The sequence below is a fragment of the Tachypleus tridentatus genome, chromosome 1 (genome assembly GCF_004210375.1).
Source record: "Tachypleus tridentatus isolate NWPU-2018 chromosome 1, ASM421037v1, whole genome shotgun sequence".
NCBI classification, from domain to species: domain Eukaryota; kingdom Metazoa; phylum Arthropoda; class Merostomata; order Xiphosura; family Limulidae; genus Tachypleus; species Tachypleus tridentatus.
Window position 1 is genome coordinate 65,542,991 of NC_134825.1, and position 18,514 is coordinate 65,561,504.

At 29.8% G+C, this 18,514-nt stretch overlaps 1 protein-coding gene across 4 annotated transcripts in view; it reads left to right on the forward strand.

Moving 5' to 3' along the window:
* The first annotated feature begins 1,952 nt into the window (after positions 1 to 1,952).
* LOC143250738 (thyroid receptor-interacting protein 6-like) overlaps positions 1,953 to 18,514 on the forward strand; it is a 59,018-nt gene continuing 42,456 nt past the window's right edge. For 2 of the 4 annotated variants that reach the window (XR_013028351.1, XM_076501684.1), the window contains exons 1-4: positions 2,056 to 2,098; positions 5,218 to 5,567; positions 6,999 to 7,171; positions 13,183 to 13,447. Coding sequence is in view for 3 of the 4 variants with exons in the window: in XM_076501684.1 (XP_076357799.1) it covers positions 2,097 to 2,098; positions 5,218 to 5,567; positions 6,999 to 7,171; positions 13,183 to 13,447 (790 nt within the window). In the remaining variant the exon portion in view is untranslated. Of the gene's footprint in view, positions 2,099 to 5,217; positions 5,568 to 6,998; positions 7,172 to 13,182; positions 13,448 to 18,514 lie in introns of all 4 variants that reach the window. The other 2 variants (XM_076501704.1, XM_076501694.1) reach the window with 2 other exon arrangements.

Consider the following 18,514-nt stretch of genomic DNA (forward strand, 5'->3'; position numbering starts at 1 on the left):
AACGTAAATAATATAAATCAGGCTAAATGTATAAGCATACTTCTGATTTTTTTTGTTAAGTGTTTCGCATTATTCGAGCGCGTTGTCTAACAGATAATTGTTTTTTTCAATGAAAGTGTTCTAGCTATCTAAGATTGATATGCCTATTTCAGATTATCAAAGTAATACAGAGAATTAAGAATGTTATATTAAAACGATTTTAAATATTTAAATCGGCAAATAATATGATCATCAAAGTTGCGGTAGAACAGTATGTATGCTTTTATTTTTACACATCGTAGGGAACTTAATGCCACCAAAATTGATCGCGTTTGAAAAGGATATGCAACAGCCCTTTCTAAAACAGAATATATTTTTGTTTGTTTGTTTGTTTTGGAATTTTGCACAAAGCTACTCGAGGGCAATCTGCGCTAGCCGTCCTTAATTTTGTAGTTTAAGACTAGAGGGAAGGCAGCTAGTCATCACCACCCACCACCAACTCTTGGGCTACTCTTTTACCAACGAATAGTGGGATTGACCGTCACATTATAACACTCCTACAGCTGAAAAGGCGAGAATGTTTGGTGTGACGGGGATTCGAACTCACAACCCTCAGATTATGAGTCGAGCGCTGTAACCACCTGGCCATGCCTAGCTCAGTTGCGTGAGAAATAAATAGAATGAGTACCTTTAAATGACCATAAAGTCAATATTAATTTAAACACAATATAAAGAACGGTGTTCATACCTACATAGACAAGTGAACGACCGTTTCTACTGGATCAATGAATACCTCACCAGTTTTTGTTTTCTCAAGATAAATTGCTGCCGAACTTGTCACGATGAAAGCCAAGTAGAACAGAACTTAGAAAATGTGTCAACTTGCTTTCTTTATCTCGTGAAAGATGTTATCTTGTAATCGTTGTTCCATGATAGCTTGGCCAGCTATCACTTTTAGTTGACAACACAGTTCGGCCAGTAAATGATATTCCAGTTTCAACTTGTTTTTGTTCAGGCTCAAAATACTTTGGAAAGTTTCTGTGACCAATAGGCTTATCAAGCAACACCAAAAGATAAACTGGGATAACTTTTGTAATAGACTAGACGAACTAACTCTATTTTGGAAAACGTTTAAGAGTATATGTCGAGAAACCAATGATTTCGGTAGCGTTACTTATGAAAATATAACCGCCTCATCAAATGCTCAAAATGCAAAATTATTTTCACACTAGTTGTCCAACACCCTTATCAATAAAACAATTTCAACTGTACCATTTTAACAAAATTAATGGTTTCATCTGTAATAATGAAATTTTTCTAAATAATAACCTTTTCGGTGAATATTCCCCTTAATAAGGCACACAGTATCTCAATAGGTATCTTGACGTCCATTATTATTCCCGAAATTAAAATATAAAACCGCAGATTCAAAAACAGCACGCAGAAGAGGATAGATCCCTCACATAGCTCTCAAACACGCATCCCCACAACTTTTCAAACAAATTTTCCAGATATCGTCTACAATTATCCAAATCTGATATAATTACCCTAATTACCAAGAAAGAGCAAACCTCCATTAGTCAGCCTAATTGACTTTATTGGTAGACTTCTAGAAAAAAAGAATTCCAAGAACACTATTATGGCTACTAGAAACCAGTAACTCACTGACTCATATTCAAAATGCTCGATGAGAAACAGACAAACGCCTAATCACTTTGTCAGATTAGTCAAAACAAATTTTAATGGGCTTAATAATATCCAAGCTATGCTGGCCAGATTTCTAGATTTACAAATCTGATGAACACAAGAAAGTATATTTAATTAGAAATACTCACTACCGGTTTGATTTGTAGCTTTTATCTACGTAGCTAGCTTGTTATGATTGTGACGTGATATTAATCAAACAAAATTTATTACATATTCTATTTGTAATCGTTTGCCCCAGAAATGCGTATGTTTTAAAATTTGTTAAAGAAAAAAATTTTAAATGTTATTTTGTTTAATAGGTAGCGCTAATGTCATAGGACTGTGTTTTAGTTAAGTAAAGGGGTTTATTGTCAATTGAGACAACTCTATTGTAGTCGGGAGACAGAGTTGAGGAGGTATAGTTTGGGAGTATGTATGTTATTATCATACAGTCTATAATATCCCAATAAAATTCACCTTTTGTACCAAATTCTTTTCTCGTTTTCTTATTAAGATGTATGATTTATTGGTTTTTAAGTCTAGAATATAGAAAATAGTTTTCTTTCAATTTTATTGAATTAGAATATCACATTTTGACTTTTTTAGTTTTTAGTAAAAGTTTTACTACAGTAAATTTCATTGAGTTAGACTCATTTAGTATAACTATTACTAGTGTTACTGTTATTGTTAGTTAATACATAAATAATATAAATGGGCAAAATTAACTGAAACGAAATTAAATCTTAAAATGAAATTACCATTATTAAATTAGTGTTATTGATTAGCAAAATAAGCACGCACGATATTAAAATTTATTAAATCGATTATTACGTTGAATGGGCATGAAGTTTTGAAAACCGACCATGGTGACCTTGACTGCTTGAGATTGTAAAATATCGTTTTAATTATGTTTTCGTGGAAAATAAAAATGCTCTTGCTCAAGTAATTTAATCCCAAATCCATTTCGCATTGAATAAATTAAGTTTTTAATTTGATACTTTATATTGCCAAATGAATTTTAATTTTATGAGGATTTCTTAAACTTCAATTTTTAAATGCTGAGTCTCAGTCCATTGGCACAGAATTAATACATCTACCATAACTGTAGTGTATTTTTTTAAAAGGAAAACCATTTCATATGTATTTATTTTAAATTATATTTTAAGAGACAAATCTTTGAAAATAAACATTTAAAAACCTGTTTTATAAGGTTTTATACACTTAAAAAGGCTTACAAGAGTAATATTTGTGTTAAACTACATTGGGATGGAAGGAAACAACTGATTATCTTTTTAAATACTTTAAGGTTAGACACAAATGTAAAATGTTTTAGTTCAATATCAGTATTTTTATGCTCTATTTTAATGTCCATTGTCAGTGTGGATGATTTATCTAAAGGTAAATGACAATAGGCATGAATTTTCTAGTTAAATTAACTCAAAGTTATAAAGCACTTATATTACTGAGGTATATTTTTCTATTAAGGATAATATTGTAATTCAAGAAGAGCAAGTAAATCATACACAATTTCTTGCATTTACATTAATCATTAAGGATTTATAAGTACATTGAAATCAGAAATGAATAATATGAATATTTGTTATGGTGGGGGGAGGGGTAATTAATTATTTCCTTCTAAATATAAAAAAATACAAAATTTCCTTGTAAGTTTGTTAGTTGATGCTAAAGCTTTTGTACTTGATTTTAATTATACATACACATGTTAATGAAGATACCCCCTGAATGGGAAATTGAAAATAGCAAATCAGCATGGATTCATTAAACTTTAAATTTAAAGCCTTACTAATTTGTTAATTATCTTTTGTGCATTTCCTAGATGTAAAGGCATACTTATACTAATAAGGTGTTTTGATAAAATTTTGCCCAAATGATTAAAAAACGTGCATTGGTAGGGGTGGGAAAAAGGCTTAATTTATGATAGTTGTATGAGAGAAGGCAAAAAGTTGTTATTAATGAAGCCCATTTAAATTGTTCTCTTGCCTTAGGGGGTCAGTATTAAGACCATTATCTTATTATTTCCCTGTTTTATACATAATACTGAAGCAGTCAGAGGACATAGATTCGTTGTAGTGTGTTGAAATGCTGTTGCTACTTAATCATATAATCAGCAGCTGTCTATTTATGGAAATTGTTTTGAAAAGGTTTTAAATTTTTCTTTTCCCCAAGGATTGGTGAGAAAGGAAACCTTTATGCAGCAAATGGTTGTTTTTATTGATATTACTAGACTAATATTGGTGTTATTTGAATGTTAGTGTTTGTACCTTAAGTCTGTTTTACTTAAAAAGGTTAATTATGTTTTATATGTAAATTCAACTTAAATGTAATTTATACATCCTGTTGTGTATAACAGGATGATAACCATAAGCATGGTTGTTGCTGGGTTGGTTATATTTTTATTAAATATATTACATTTAATAGTTTGTAGCTGTCAGATATTGCATTTGAAGCCAAAGCCTGCATGAGTATTGATTTTTATTATTGTAACTCTTTTTAATTTCTATAAAATTTATTAAGTGTGTAATCACTCAGATGTTTTGTTAATTTAATTTGAAATGTTGTAAATTAAAACTACTTTTAATTAGAGGCACTTAATACTGTTAGAAAAATCAAAGTTACAATTATTTTGATAGTGGCTCATGTGTAACTTGATTTATGCCAGGATTACGATACTTCAAATATTTTGTTTATTTTTTCTATTACATTTCAAGATGTAATATCTATTTAGCTATTTTAAACTTGGTAAAGAAGTGTCTTAACCTTTATTAATAATTTGAAGATAATATAAAAGCTGGATATTATGCAAGAAACTGTTTTAAATCTGTGACAAAGAAGTATATGTTTTGAGGTTATTCAGTGGAAATTTAAACTACATTATTATTCTCACTAACAGTTTTTGGTTAGCTGTAGCTCTTTATTTATTAATCACTAATATTTTATTATAACAATACATGTTTAGATGTTAAATACATCTATAATTGTATTGTTTGCACAACCTTTACAGTCAAATATTGAGAGTTGATGAGGTAATCACTGTCATTGTTCTAGAGTTTTCAAATTTTTATTTTTAATATTACAATAGTACTAACTAACCTGTATAACTTCCAGTTCCCTCAGTCTTAAAATGAAACTGTTTATAGCTGTTGATTTAATTTTATGTTATTAGTAAGAACAATGTGACCATGGATTGCAGTGGTAACAAGTGTTCAAAAAAATTATACATGCATATTTACTCATGCAATAATTGTGAAACTCAATGTACTATGTACATTAACTTTAACATGTCAAGTTAATTATTTGTTACTTGTGCACAAGTATTTATTTTAAAAATTTGTAACTAAATATGTGGACATTGTATAAATGATGATTACCAAAATGAAATAATTACAATTTACCATTTCTAATTTATTTATTCTAGTGATATATTGCAGAACAGATATGGTACAACATATACCAGATCAGTGATCCCAAAACACAAGTTTTACTAGTAAATGAAAACATTTTCACTGATCTACTTTCTCTTCCATTTTTAAGGTTATTGTTAATGATGGCTGATCCTCTGTATTCACTGGAGGATGAACTGTCTCAGCTTAATTTGACTTCTTGCAATCAAGGTAAATATCTGCAATCTGAGGAGAAGAAAATTGCACCTGCAGTTCCACCCAAGCCAGTGAAAAAGCTTCCAGAAAATGTGTATGTGAATATTCAAGAAAAATCAAATAATCAGTCAGGTTTAAAGGAAATAGAATTTGGAAGACCACCTCCCCTTCCTACAGTGGCACCACTGTACTCAAATATGCCAAACATTTCATCATCGACACTAAGTTACACCAAAGTGGATGGAGACAAGTCTAACCAGCCTTATAATGGAGCATCAGTGAATGGTCAGAACACAAAATTATGCTTTTTATTTACAAGACAGGGTTTTCAAAGTAGTATCCATGTACATTTCTTAACAATTAAAGCTTTAAAAAAACTAAGTTAATTATTAAAGCCTGTATGGAATGAATATTCTGTGAACTTGTTAAATATTCTTATAAACTGAATTAATTTTGTTAAATATATTAGATACTTTTTGTTACATAAAATACTGCTGAAATATATATATATATTTTACAGCTTAGTATTTAATGAATTAAGTTACATGTAATTTCAGTAATGCAAATTAAAACCACTTATATTACATGCTTTCTGAGAATGTTAGCATAAGATCCACTGTACTTTATAAAGTATTTTCTACCCATCAAAGAGATACTTTATTCTTGAAAATTGGCAAGCCTTAACAACCACAACATACTTTGATAGGATGGCATGTAACATAACTATATATAAACATTGTTTGGTGTTTCATAGGTAGTAGGATGTCATCATAAATAAATTCCCATGGGAAAGGTATGCAACCACTCTTTTTGGTGCTAAATAATCATACACTCGTATCATAAAGATGTGTTTAGATCAGGTATTTAGAATTTTCAACAGAAATACTGCTCATACTTAATGGCATTGGAAAGCAAAGGAATATGGATCAATGCAAGGTACAGGACTAACCATAAAAAAACCTGTGAAAAGTCATACCCCAACTGTGGAAAACAAATTAGTGTCTTTAAACAGGTGAGAATTCACAAATACAAAAGGTTATTGACAAAAGCCAACCACATGTATCTGGCACATTGTGTATAGCATAACCAACAAGGATTGGTTTGGGAAAGTAGTACAAGTTTTCATGTGAACACAAGTTGGCTTCATGATGTCAAGTCAACCATAAAAACCTCATGCTGCTGGTTATTGAAATGCTATTTGTGTTATTTCATTCATAGACATACTCGTTAAGTTGCCTATGTATTTTTCTGCAAATGGACTTAAAACAGATACTGGGAAACTAATGGCTTTGTACACTAGATAGGTTATGGAAAGCTGTAAGGATGAGTGGTGTGTTTTGAACATAAATGAGTCTTTTGCAATACAAACTATATGCTTCAGAGCTATTTTAAAAGATTCACAATCATCAGATAGTGTGTGAATGAATCTGGTGACATTGATTGTTATGATGTGGCAAGTCTCCAAAATCATTTTATTATAACATGCACAATCTTTGTACTTAGTAAAGTAAAACATTTTGAACATTTTATTAGTTTTAGTATATATGTAGAAATTAAGTTGTTTGGAATGTTGTGACATAAGTTTCTAGATAATTGAAACCATGTTTTTAATGTTAATTTTTACTTTCTGTACCACAAAATGAGTTATAACTAAAAGGTATAAGTGCTTTTGCATGAGATGTCATGGTGATTAGGAATTGTCTATCTAATTTGTAGAACCAGAATATATCAATGTAAATGTAACTAATAAAGGAACAAAGGACCAAACATTTTGTCCTGCAAGCAAAGCCATCACTTCATATCCTGGTGGTTCTCCTCCTCAGTCACCTTCAATGTCAAACTATGGTTCTCAGTCAATATATTCAGCATGCCGACCCCAGTCATCAGCGGTAAGTCACAGAATGCCTATTGAAAATTGAGTAATACAAAACTAAAAGAATTGTATTGTAATACTAAATTTACCACAGCTAGTTCCTGAATTATACATAAAGTACTTCAAAATTATGTTGTTGGTTGTTAGGTTATCTAAACAAAGTATATTTTTCAAATAGATTTTCACAAAGTTAAAAAGATACAAAACAATATTTTAACATATCTTTCACAGTTTTATGAAAATACCTCAAATACCAAATTAATAGATGGTTCAATGTGACATATGATAGTTTTTGTTTTTCATGTGGTGTTGAATATATTTCACAAAACATTAGGTTATTATCTGTATAATTAGCTGAAATGTTTTTATTGTTATATCAGGTAAAACAGTGGCTCACAATTTTTGCCATTTTCACTAATAAAACTGGATGGTTATTGGAATTTGTTGAGTGATTAAAATTGTGGAGTTGGTTATGTTTATGTAATTGATTATTTTGACTTGAGACTAAAACTCTATTTTTATGTTTGTGATTTTTTAAGACATTTTGAAACTCCCCTTCATTTAACATGATAAATATCTTCAGGTGTAATGATTTAGGATAGAAATTGTTTTTAATCCTAATTCATGAAAGTGTATTGCATATACAATGCAGTACCAAAACCTATAACAAGTTGAAAATGTATTTAGTAGCATTCTTTGGGTTTTTCAGTACAAATTTCCACAAGACTAATAAAACCAGTTTTTGTTAATGAAAAAAATAGTAATTAATAACATTAATACAGTCTTATATGTAAAGATTGTAACCTGTATTGACCTAAGCAAAATATTGCAAAGGAATAATTTTGGCTATGTTAATCACTTGTGTAGTTTTACATTTGAAAAATGTATGAAATAAGTACTCCATGTAGCAAAATCTGCTTAATGAATATCAAAATTCTTGGTTGGATCATGTATTCTTGAACATGTTTCAAAAAAATTTTCTTTTGAACAATAAAAGATGTTTGTAATTTACTAACACCTGATACAGGGTTTATTACCATAACTACCCATGTTCATTTTTTTGTTACAAGTAATGTGTAAACATTGTTGAACTTCTAAACTTTACAAGTTGTAATGGTGTTATTGTATATGATTCTTTATAGTTAATATATTAATATCCTTAAGAAAACCCCAGTTTTTCAAACTTTCCAAAAATTGAATTAATTCTGGGTATTGTGCCATCTGTGTGCATTTTCAAAGCTTGTTTCACAAATAAAACAGTTGAACCTTTCCACAGAACATATCAGTAATTATGCTTCCTTGCAGACACAATATTTGTCTGTCTGCAAGAATTTTGAAATGAACAAATGCATTCTGGCTATAATATCAGAAAGCATGGGTACAAGAGGCCCATATGCTAAGCTATTATCTCTGAATGAGGAAGCTTGTTACTTAGCAATGGTACCAAGTGAAAGACACTGTCAGACAATGAGTTCTATACTATTACTCGTATATTAATATGTAGATTATTGCACGTTTCAATTTGTTAAACAGTTGGTAGTGTTGTTAGATGTTGATCCTTTCAGAAATTGCAACTCAAAAAGGACACTTTATAGTGACATTCAATAAACTTTAAACAAGTACTGCTATAAGAAGTTTCAAATTCTGTATCTTAGGAAAACAGAAATGCAAATTAATATGCAAATACAAGAAAGCAATGTACAATAATTTATCCACTAAAGTTTATCAGGGAAAATTACCATAATAATGATAGAATAAAAACACAACTTTTTTTTTTTTACTTTATATTAATATAAACTCATTAGAGTTGCTTTGATATTGATTTTTTTAAAGACATACTTCAGGTTCTGATCAAATTTATATTCTGTGGTTGGGTACAGTATGAAAGTTGCTTGTAGAATAACAGGGGTAAAAAATATTGCTGATTAGTACAAATACAGCTACATTCTCTGAACACTTGTGGAAGGAAAGATGTAAAAATTTTTAAATCGGGATTGGTCAAGTTAATGCATTATGATTGCTACATTGTAAATGCAGCTTATGTATAGATAATTGACTACAGAGGAAGGTTTTTATAGTATTATATATGATATACAGTACAATGCAAAATCAAATTTGTTTTTGTTTTACCTTAAATTGATTGATATTTGAAAATTTGATACCATTATTAATTTACTGATTGTTATTGTTCATTAAAAACTGAGTAGTAGATTTACATTTGTAATTTACCACATGATTTAAAGCATTACATGACTAAATTAATGAATTACACTGCTTCATGAGCATTTGCTCTATGAACAGAGTTTTAGGTTTGAGAATGCCAGTGCCTATCACACCCTTCACTAGTATACACAGATTGTGGACAGTGAGAAAAGGCTGTGTTACAAACATTATGAAACAGCTCAGTCCATGATGTGAGTGCATTATGGTACTTTTATGGGAGAACCCAAATGCAGGAACAGTCTGCACTCTCTGCCTGGAAAGGCTGTTCTTGTTGACTATACATAATTTTCTTCATCTATGTAAATTTTGCTAACAATTGTAGTAAAATTTCAAAACTCAACTTACAAGCAAGACACTCTGATACACCAAACAACAACACAATATTGTATTGCAGCTTACCATTTATCCCTAACATCAGAAATAATCAACACTCGAGAAATCCTGCCATTAAACATAAAATTCCTGTTGACTTTAAATTTACCCAAAACTTGACTCTGAACTAAAATCATTTTTAAATAAAAGTTACATAATCACACAATATCAACATTATAAAATAACATTCAAAAACTGTAAACTTCTGCATTGAAGAAACCAGAAGAAAACTGGAAACCATATTCACTTAACATATAATAAAATCTCTTACATTTAACACCATTGCAATTAAAATACAACTGCAAGATATCTATACAAAACACTGGAATTTTAAACAAAGAACCTAACATCAATGAAAGCAGAGTAAAGAAAGTTATAACTGAACAAAACAGCTCAAACTTAATACCTCAGGGTACCAAGATACCTATACTAGGCTGTGTAGGAAACTCCTGTCATGTAACCTCTTTGTTCCATCTTGTATATATACATTCACATGGCTGTGTAAATTATTTGTACCTATAGATTGCATAATTGTGTCAAAACATTATTTTTTTATAATAGTTTTTTTATTGTGTTGTTAAGCTGTCGACAAACTTTGATTTTATTTTATGAGCGGGTTCATCATCATAAAATTTGCATTGAAAATTTAAACTTTGTTCATTTTATACTAATTAGTATAGCATAAACTCATAGCCAATAATCCATATTTTAATATACAAGTTTTAAGTTCTTGATTTTATATGGCAATATTAAAAAATATCCTGAATTTACTCTAGTACAAGAATGTGATAGTTTTTTTCTTTTCTCATCCCTTCTACTCTAATTTATTTATCCCTACAAGAAGTCAAATTTAACGTCTTGTTCACAACTGGTATGTGATAGCACACGTACTGCAAGTAGCTGAGTTCTGGGTGAGAACCATTTTGTCTTTACTGTTCTTGACCCTGAAAGTGAGGCATGTACATAGACGTTAATTTGTTGTTATTCTGGATACTTCACTTTGGAGCTTATGTACACCACATAACCTATCTGTGCAACATCTGTGTGGCAAGGTTTGTTGCAAGAAAATTCAAGATGTATTTTTTTTTTTACTTGGATTGTTATCAAGTCAATTAAATTATGCAATTTTTTTTCCAAGTTGTATGACTCAAGTCTACAACTATGCTAAAGTAGTCCAAGAACTGGTAATCATTGCTTTTGGCCAATTGCCAAATGGTAGTTTAAAGTTAGAGATGGTAGTAGATAGCTTTCATTGCTTTGCCACATCTCGGTAACAAATAATGCGTATAATATCCCTATCACTGAAAGAGCAAGCATATTTGATTGCAATGGGAGTTGTTCCTCATACCCTATAATCATGAGGCAACCCCTCAGTTGCTGTGCTATACCAGCCCAAAGTTTAACAGATATGAATTATTCAAAAAAGTAATAAAGAGAAACTCCAGTGGCAAACATTCTATTACTTGATAATTTTTTGTGATACTAAGGAATTTATTTGATGCTCATAAATAATAGAGTTAATCCTTAGCTATATTCACAAGCATGAACTCTCTCTTTCAACAGTTTTTTAAAAGCATACGTGAACTTTTACCTCCAGTATATATTTTGTGTGCTTATAAAAAGGGCAAAAGCTGTGAACAATCTTTTACATAATGTTTTATTGTTGGCTCATATCACAGTAGTACTATGCTTGTTGATATCTATAATTATGGAATGGCCTAAAATATAAAGCATAAGAATATTTTATAGCAAAATTCTGTGCAAGTAATAGTGGAAAAAATATGACCCAAAGATTAATGATTTAGTTGAGTGTAAATAGAATAATTTAAATGTAGAAACTATGATATCTTACATTATCCAGTAACTAGAAAACAGCTTTGTATACTGTTAGTGCAAATAAGCCTTGTAATTCCTATTAAATAGTAGTTAACTTTTACTATTTTTCTCACTGGAAAGCACTTCTGAACTATCTATGCATTTTATTCAAAGTATCAAGTTTTTATAAAGCTTGTAGCATATTTGAATATCATTGAAATAAATGCTAATTGTCTTAGAGTGATAATTTGTGGTGTGCATGCTAGTGAGATCACAGGAAGCATGAATTTATGGTCACTTCAGGTGTGATATCTATGCAAAGTGGTCACAATTGATGAAACTGTTATAAACTGCTGAACAAAGCTGTCCAAAATTAAACATGGCAACATAGTTTTAGATGGCACCTGTCAAGTCCAGAAATGTAGTAATACTTCATGATACTCAACACTCTCTAGTCTTCCACTGGTACAGCTGTAACTCTATGGATTTACAATGATAAAATTAGGGTCATCTGCTGGGTCATCACTGGGTCATCTGCTGTATCCACCAAGGGTGGATTTGCAAAAAAAAAACACACAATTGATTTTAGGTATCTCCATAGTGAAAAATGAAGTGGTCCATCAAACAGTATATAACTGTATTGAATATTGGACAGCTTTTTCTTTCTTTCTTTCTATTTATTACAAGTTAGTTTTTACAACAAGGAAGATTGTTTTAGAACAGGTACAATGTTTTGGTCACTAGCACAATCATTATTAAGTGATTGAGAATGATTGCACCAGTGATCAAAATGCCATACTTGTTCTACAAAAATCCTTGTAAAAGTTGTAACTTGTAATATAATAATATTCACTAAGTAAATTGAAAATGAAACTATTAAATGAGACAGCTTTGTTCAGCTATTTATCATATATGCTTAAGATGGGGGCTGTTGTTGACTGAGATCAGGTGTGCCTTTTAGTTTAAAATGACCAGTTTCACATTTTCTATGGTATTGTTTTTTATCCACCTAGAATCATTACTGTATGTTGAGTAGCAATCAAATTTTAATGAGATAAGTCAATTAATAGCTTATTTTATTTTTAGTATGCGCAATACAATTTGTAAAATATTTTAATACAAAGAAAGTCACTAGACTATTGAACTCAAGATTTTTATTATTCACAAAATTTTGTCTACAAATGAAATCATAAAAATATATTTTTAATCTTCTACTTTTAATACTTTATTTTTAATGTGTTGAGTGTTTGTAACAGTAAAGGTGTGTATTTTACTTTGTTTTACTCTGCTATTAACAAAATATTGGATTGAAAATAACTGGATTATAGATAGAAAATTACAAGTGTTATTTCTTTCTGTTTATTAGCAAGTGTGAAAAGAAATTTTGGTATAAGATAAGATGAGCAGTGTAAGAAACCTATAAAACATACTTGTTCCTATCTAATACCAACAGCCTTATAAAATAAAAACAAATTAATTGATTCAAATAATTCAGTAAATTTTATCTCTGTGTTTCATTTTTATTCATGATAAGTGATGTATGAGCATTTCAGTTGATTTGTATTTTTTAATATCTTTATCTAGCTAAAATTTGTTAACTCTGATTAAAACTTGCAGAGTAACTATGATTCAGATTCTATTTATGAACCCATAACTCCTCGGCCACCAAGTCAAATGTCTTCACGATCTACCTACAGCATGGGAAGTGGAGGTTCATCACTGTATTCTTCTTACTATCCAGCTCTGGGTAGGAACAAGCCTGGTTCTGTTACTGGTACACAATCTCTTGGAAGAGGTTCAGCAGGTCAGGAGAGTGAAGTTGATCAGCTCACAGAGCTTTTGGTTCAAAGTATGGATGGTTCCAGAGATTCTCTCTGTTTTGGTAGGTAAAGGTATAATTTTGGACAATGAGAGCTTGTTTCTTATTATTATTTTGTTATTGTTGATCATTTTTATTTGAAACAATTGCTTAGGTAAACTCTTAATATGCCATCTAATGCTTAGTTTAGTTCATAAAGAATATAAATATTCTTGAAACTTGTTTCTATCTATAAATTATTTAATTGTGATTAGAAAATTTCATCAGTATTACTTTGTTACTGAACCACACTTTTTTACTGATTAAACTCCAATAAATACTCAAATTTACATTTCAGTTGTCATTAAAATAATGAAACAGGTGATTGTCATTGTAATTTAAGTAAATGTTGATTTCATTACATATATTCCTCTGACAAAGTTGCTTTCCTAAATAATTTGTTTCAGCTAAATGTTTTAATTTCATTGTTACTTGTGTTTTGGATTAGACATCTGCAGGTGTTGTCACTGTTTAGCAAAAGACCAGATACATTTTAATGATATGCATATTTTTCAAAAATACAACTTCTACACAACATGAGGATTTGGTACTTCTAAACTAAAGAAGAGGAGAAAAGTTTGTGTGTGTGTGAGAGAGAGAGAGAGAGAGAGAAAAAGAAACATCATGTTACAGAAAATTAACTAATTGTATATATATTCTAAATATCACTGTTATCATTGCAAATTGGTTCAAAAGTACAACTGCGAGTGGAGATAATTTGAATAGTAACCTACTGTATTAAAACTAATCACAATTAAAGCTTGGTAGTTAGTGCTAATTAATGAATTGCCAGGCTCAATAATCAATTGTGTTCACATTAATCTAATTTTCCTATTTCCAGCCTTTTTTTAAAGTAAGTTTAAAAGTACCCTTTGTTTATTATGACATCTTCAGGTACAATAATTTGGGATTAATTTACTTTTTTAATCCTAATTGTTCATGAATAAAATGCATATGTATACAGTGTGTATATATTGATGGAAATAAAAGTATTTCATGACATTTTCAAACTTTCTATACAAAATTAAATTTTATTTTTGCATGAAAACATTTCACAAAAGATTTTAGGAAACGTAGTTTTGGTCAGAGACCTATCTCATATCAGTTAATTTTGGAATGTCTTACATTGTTTAGATGAAAGTTAATTTCAAAACACATTTAAGAATACTCTAAATCTGATCAACAATACTGATACTCTTTTGTTTTTTATTCATACGTATATGAATTCTTTTTTTATTTACTTTACACCACTTATTGCACTTAATGTTCAGTTCTAATAAGAGTTACCAGATTTGCCAGCAATTTAAAATTTCTAGGTACCTACCTTGTAGCTAAGTATTGAAAAATGTCACTTAACATGACAGCTTCTTAGGTATTGGACATTGCAATTCTCATTCAGGTCATCACAGAGACTGCAGTTCTGTTGTTGTTACTATACATACATTACAGATTCCATTGAAATGTGCTTTATATAACCTTAAATTACTATATTGATATAAACAGTTGTTTTGTATAAGGTGAAATTACCCTATAGGGTTAATAATCTAAAAGAACAAACCAGAATTTACTATTATGGATTATATATTGTTGCAAGTCTCTGCAGTATGGCTTAAACTAACCATACATATATCAATCATAAAATCTGGCTGTTGGACTTGCCTATTCTCTTGACTGTAATGGCAAAACTCTAAAGGTAGATCCATTATACCTTGATTTTAATTCTCTTAATATTAATTTATTACCCTCATGATGCTGACTTCATGTCTGGCATAATTCCAAGTTAGCTCAAATCAAAGTTATGGTCTGCAGACAGATTCATTACAAAGAATGCTCACATAAACAAGATTGAAAATGTTTTAATTGATAAACTTAGCTTATTTTTCTGGGCATGTTTAGAAGAGAATGTATAAAACATTTAGGATCTGGGTTGTTTTTTCTAGGCTCAATCTAGTTATTACAAAGATTTTTTTTTAAATTAGGTCTTATTATGACAGTTTTAATTAGTCTACTTATAAATTGATTATATAATACAGAATAAATTTTGTGTAGTGCATTTGATTTGTTACCTTAAAATGATTGGTCTTGGCAAATTTTAATGCTATATTATTTTATGGTGAATTGAATTTTTTTTTTTTTTTTTACATTTAAATGTGTAACTTGGGACTTGATGGGTAAAATATGCTATTTCATTAGCATTTGCTATGAACAGAGTTGTGGGTTTGATGTATAATAGTGCCTGTTATAATTCTCTGGAACACAACTTCAGGAAAATAAAATATGTGATGCATAACACATGTACAATGTAGAAACGGTTATAAAAGTTATAAGTTACAATGTACAAACAATAACTTTACACCTTATTCAATATTAAAAAATATAATTAGTTTAGGAATGTAACAATGTAAAAAATAAAAGCAGTAAATTTACACTACTTGTCATTTTTGCAGCTCAAGTTGATATGCATACTGCTGATTGATTGTCTCACCTCTAATCAGAAGTTTATTATAAGGGATAGTAGCAAATATCTGTAGTAGTTTTGCCATATCTCAAAAATAAATAAGGATTGAGGGACAAGCAGAAATAAAACCCGACATCCCAAAATTATGAGGTGTAGCACCCACATAATGACTAGATTATGCTGACCCAAATTTGAGAAAACATGAATTAATCAAGACAGTAATTAGGGAGAAGTCATAAAATGGCAACATTTCAATTACTTGGAAGCTTGGAGCATTCAGTAACCCTAATTTTAATTATTTGATAATTTGTTACATTATTCAGTGTAATTGAGGCTCAGTTAATCATTCAGTTCTGATTACAATCAAGTATTTAGTTCTTTTGATTATATGTCACTGCAAAAATGTTTTATTAAATAATACATACAAACTAATTAATGAATTAGATAATTCTTGTAAATATCCATGTGAAAACCAAAGTGTGATGTGTGATTCCAATAAATTAATAGTTTTGTTTTCTTCCATAAGCAAGAATTGTAAAGTTTTTCAACTGAAAACCTTTCTAAAGTCCAAAGTGATTTAATATATTGATGTAATTAGTGATTGTGTTTGGAATGTTGGAAAACAAAACATCCAATAAACTTGGAGTACATAGGCAGAATTTGACAAATTTTGAATAAATATCTTGTAGCTAGCACTCGGCACTGAATTATTTATAAGAAGAGGAAATAATTTGAAAGTAAAAGTAAACCTTGAACATTTGTTTTTTATCCAACAATAATATTCCTTGTAGTATTATAATAGGTCTAATTCATACTCATTTTAGTTCTTAGATTTAAAGTTTTGTTGCAATTATTCATGCAACCGTAGATGTGCAGAATAAAATTCTAGCTTTAAAAAATGGGTTTAATAAGTATTTTAAAATAGTCATGAACTATAGATACGGCCCAGCATGTCCAGGTGGTTAAAGTGCTCATCTCTTAATCTGAGTATCTCATATTTGAATCCCTGTTACACTAAACATTGCTTGCTCTTTCAGCTGTTGGAGCATTATAATGTTACAGTCAATCCCACTATTTGTTGGTAAAAGAATAGCCCAAGAGTTGGTGGTGATGACTAGCTGCCTTCCCTCTAGTCTTACACTGCTAAATTAGGGATGGGTAGTGCAAATAGCCTTCATATAGCTTTGCGCAAAATTGAAAAACAAACAAACTATAGATATAGCTGCATTGTATTTCAAAACAATACATTTTATAGTATATTTGGTCCATTAGCCATTCTAGGTCATTTCCATTTTTGTTTTTTCAAGTTATGATCTTGATATCCATATTCTACTGGAGAGCCTATACTAGGTTATTGTTCTGTGAAATTAAGTACATATTAAAAAACTGAAAATTGTTATTTTCTTGGTGTGGATACTCCCCCCCCCCTGCGTTTCTGATTTGTTTTTTTATTTCTTCTTGCATTGCTTATGGTCATCTTAAATCAGGAAGATGAAACTGGTATTAGGTAAGGATGAGTAGTTTCAGTGCTAACTTTTACCACAGCTCCTTGTGATAACTGTTTAAAATACTAATATTTGTTACAGATTTGACTTGAACAGTTATCCATTGAAAAACTTTAGGTTTAAGTTTATTGCCAGTTCAAATTATCAAATTCAGTATATTACAAATCTGTTCTCAAAAAATCTTTCTCCTTTCAATTAGTAAATATACAAGAGCATTATTTCTGAGACTCTCATCTAGTAAATGTGCTAAAAAATGCACACATTTTTCAGAAAAAAAAATTGATTTCTTTCATAATCCATGAACAATATTTATTGATAGGAAAAATATAATTGATTCAATTTTTTTTCTTCTGATTCTTCATTACTCCCACTTTTGCTAAGCAGTGCAAGCTAATTTTTCCTTTGGTGTTTCTTATTTTCTTGAATATTGAGAAGTCCATTCAAATTTTTGAGGCTTTCAGTAGTGCATACCTCTATTTTAACATTATTAAAAGCATTGCAAAATGATTAATTATCTAGATGTCATTTGTAATGTAAAATTGAAGGTTTTAAGAGGAAATGTATATTTGGTGAAAGGATGTCTTTTAGTAGACTTTAGTGTACAGCAATCATTACAAAAGAATTATTAATGCTAATGTTTAGTGTATGAATTTTTCTTCTCTGAAGGGATAACTCAAATGCACTTGATCATTGTCACTTATAAAGAAGCTGTATTTTAGTAGATTCTAATTTCCTGACAGCTAAGTGCTTAGTGAATTTAATTTGCAAGCTTGCACAATACTTAGGATACAGAATTACTGTCTTTTTATTTATATCAATCAATATTTTTGGAGTCCCATTATTGCATTATTTTATGTTTTTATCTGTTATGCCCCTTTGTTGAGGGTAAAAAACTGACAAAAACATTGGAAGAAGTCACTAATTTTCTATGCAAACTGCAGAAATTGATGGAATTAGCTGCAGTGTTAATTTTGCTTTTTGAGTTTTTTGTATGATTCAAATTTTATGAACCACGAGTAATTTAGTTTGTTAATAGTGTAGGAAAATATGCTTCGAAAGTCACTGTGGTCAATATTAATTACACATATGTAAGTATTTGAAATTTTAGTGACAATAGCAGTGTATAGT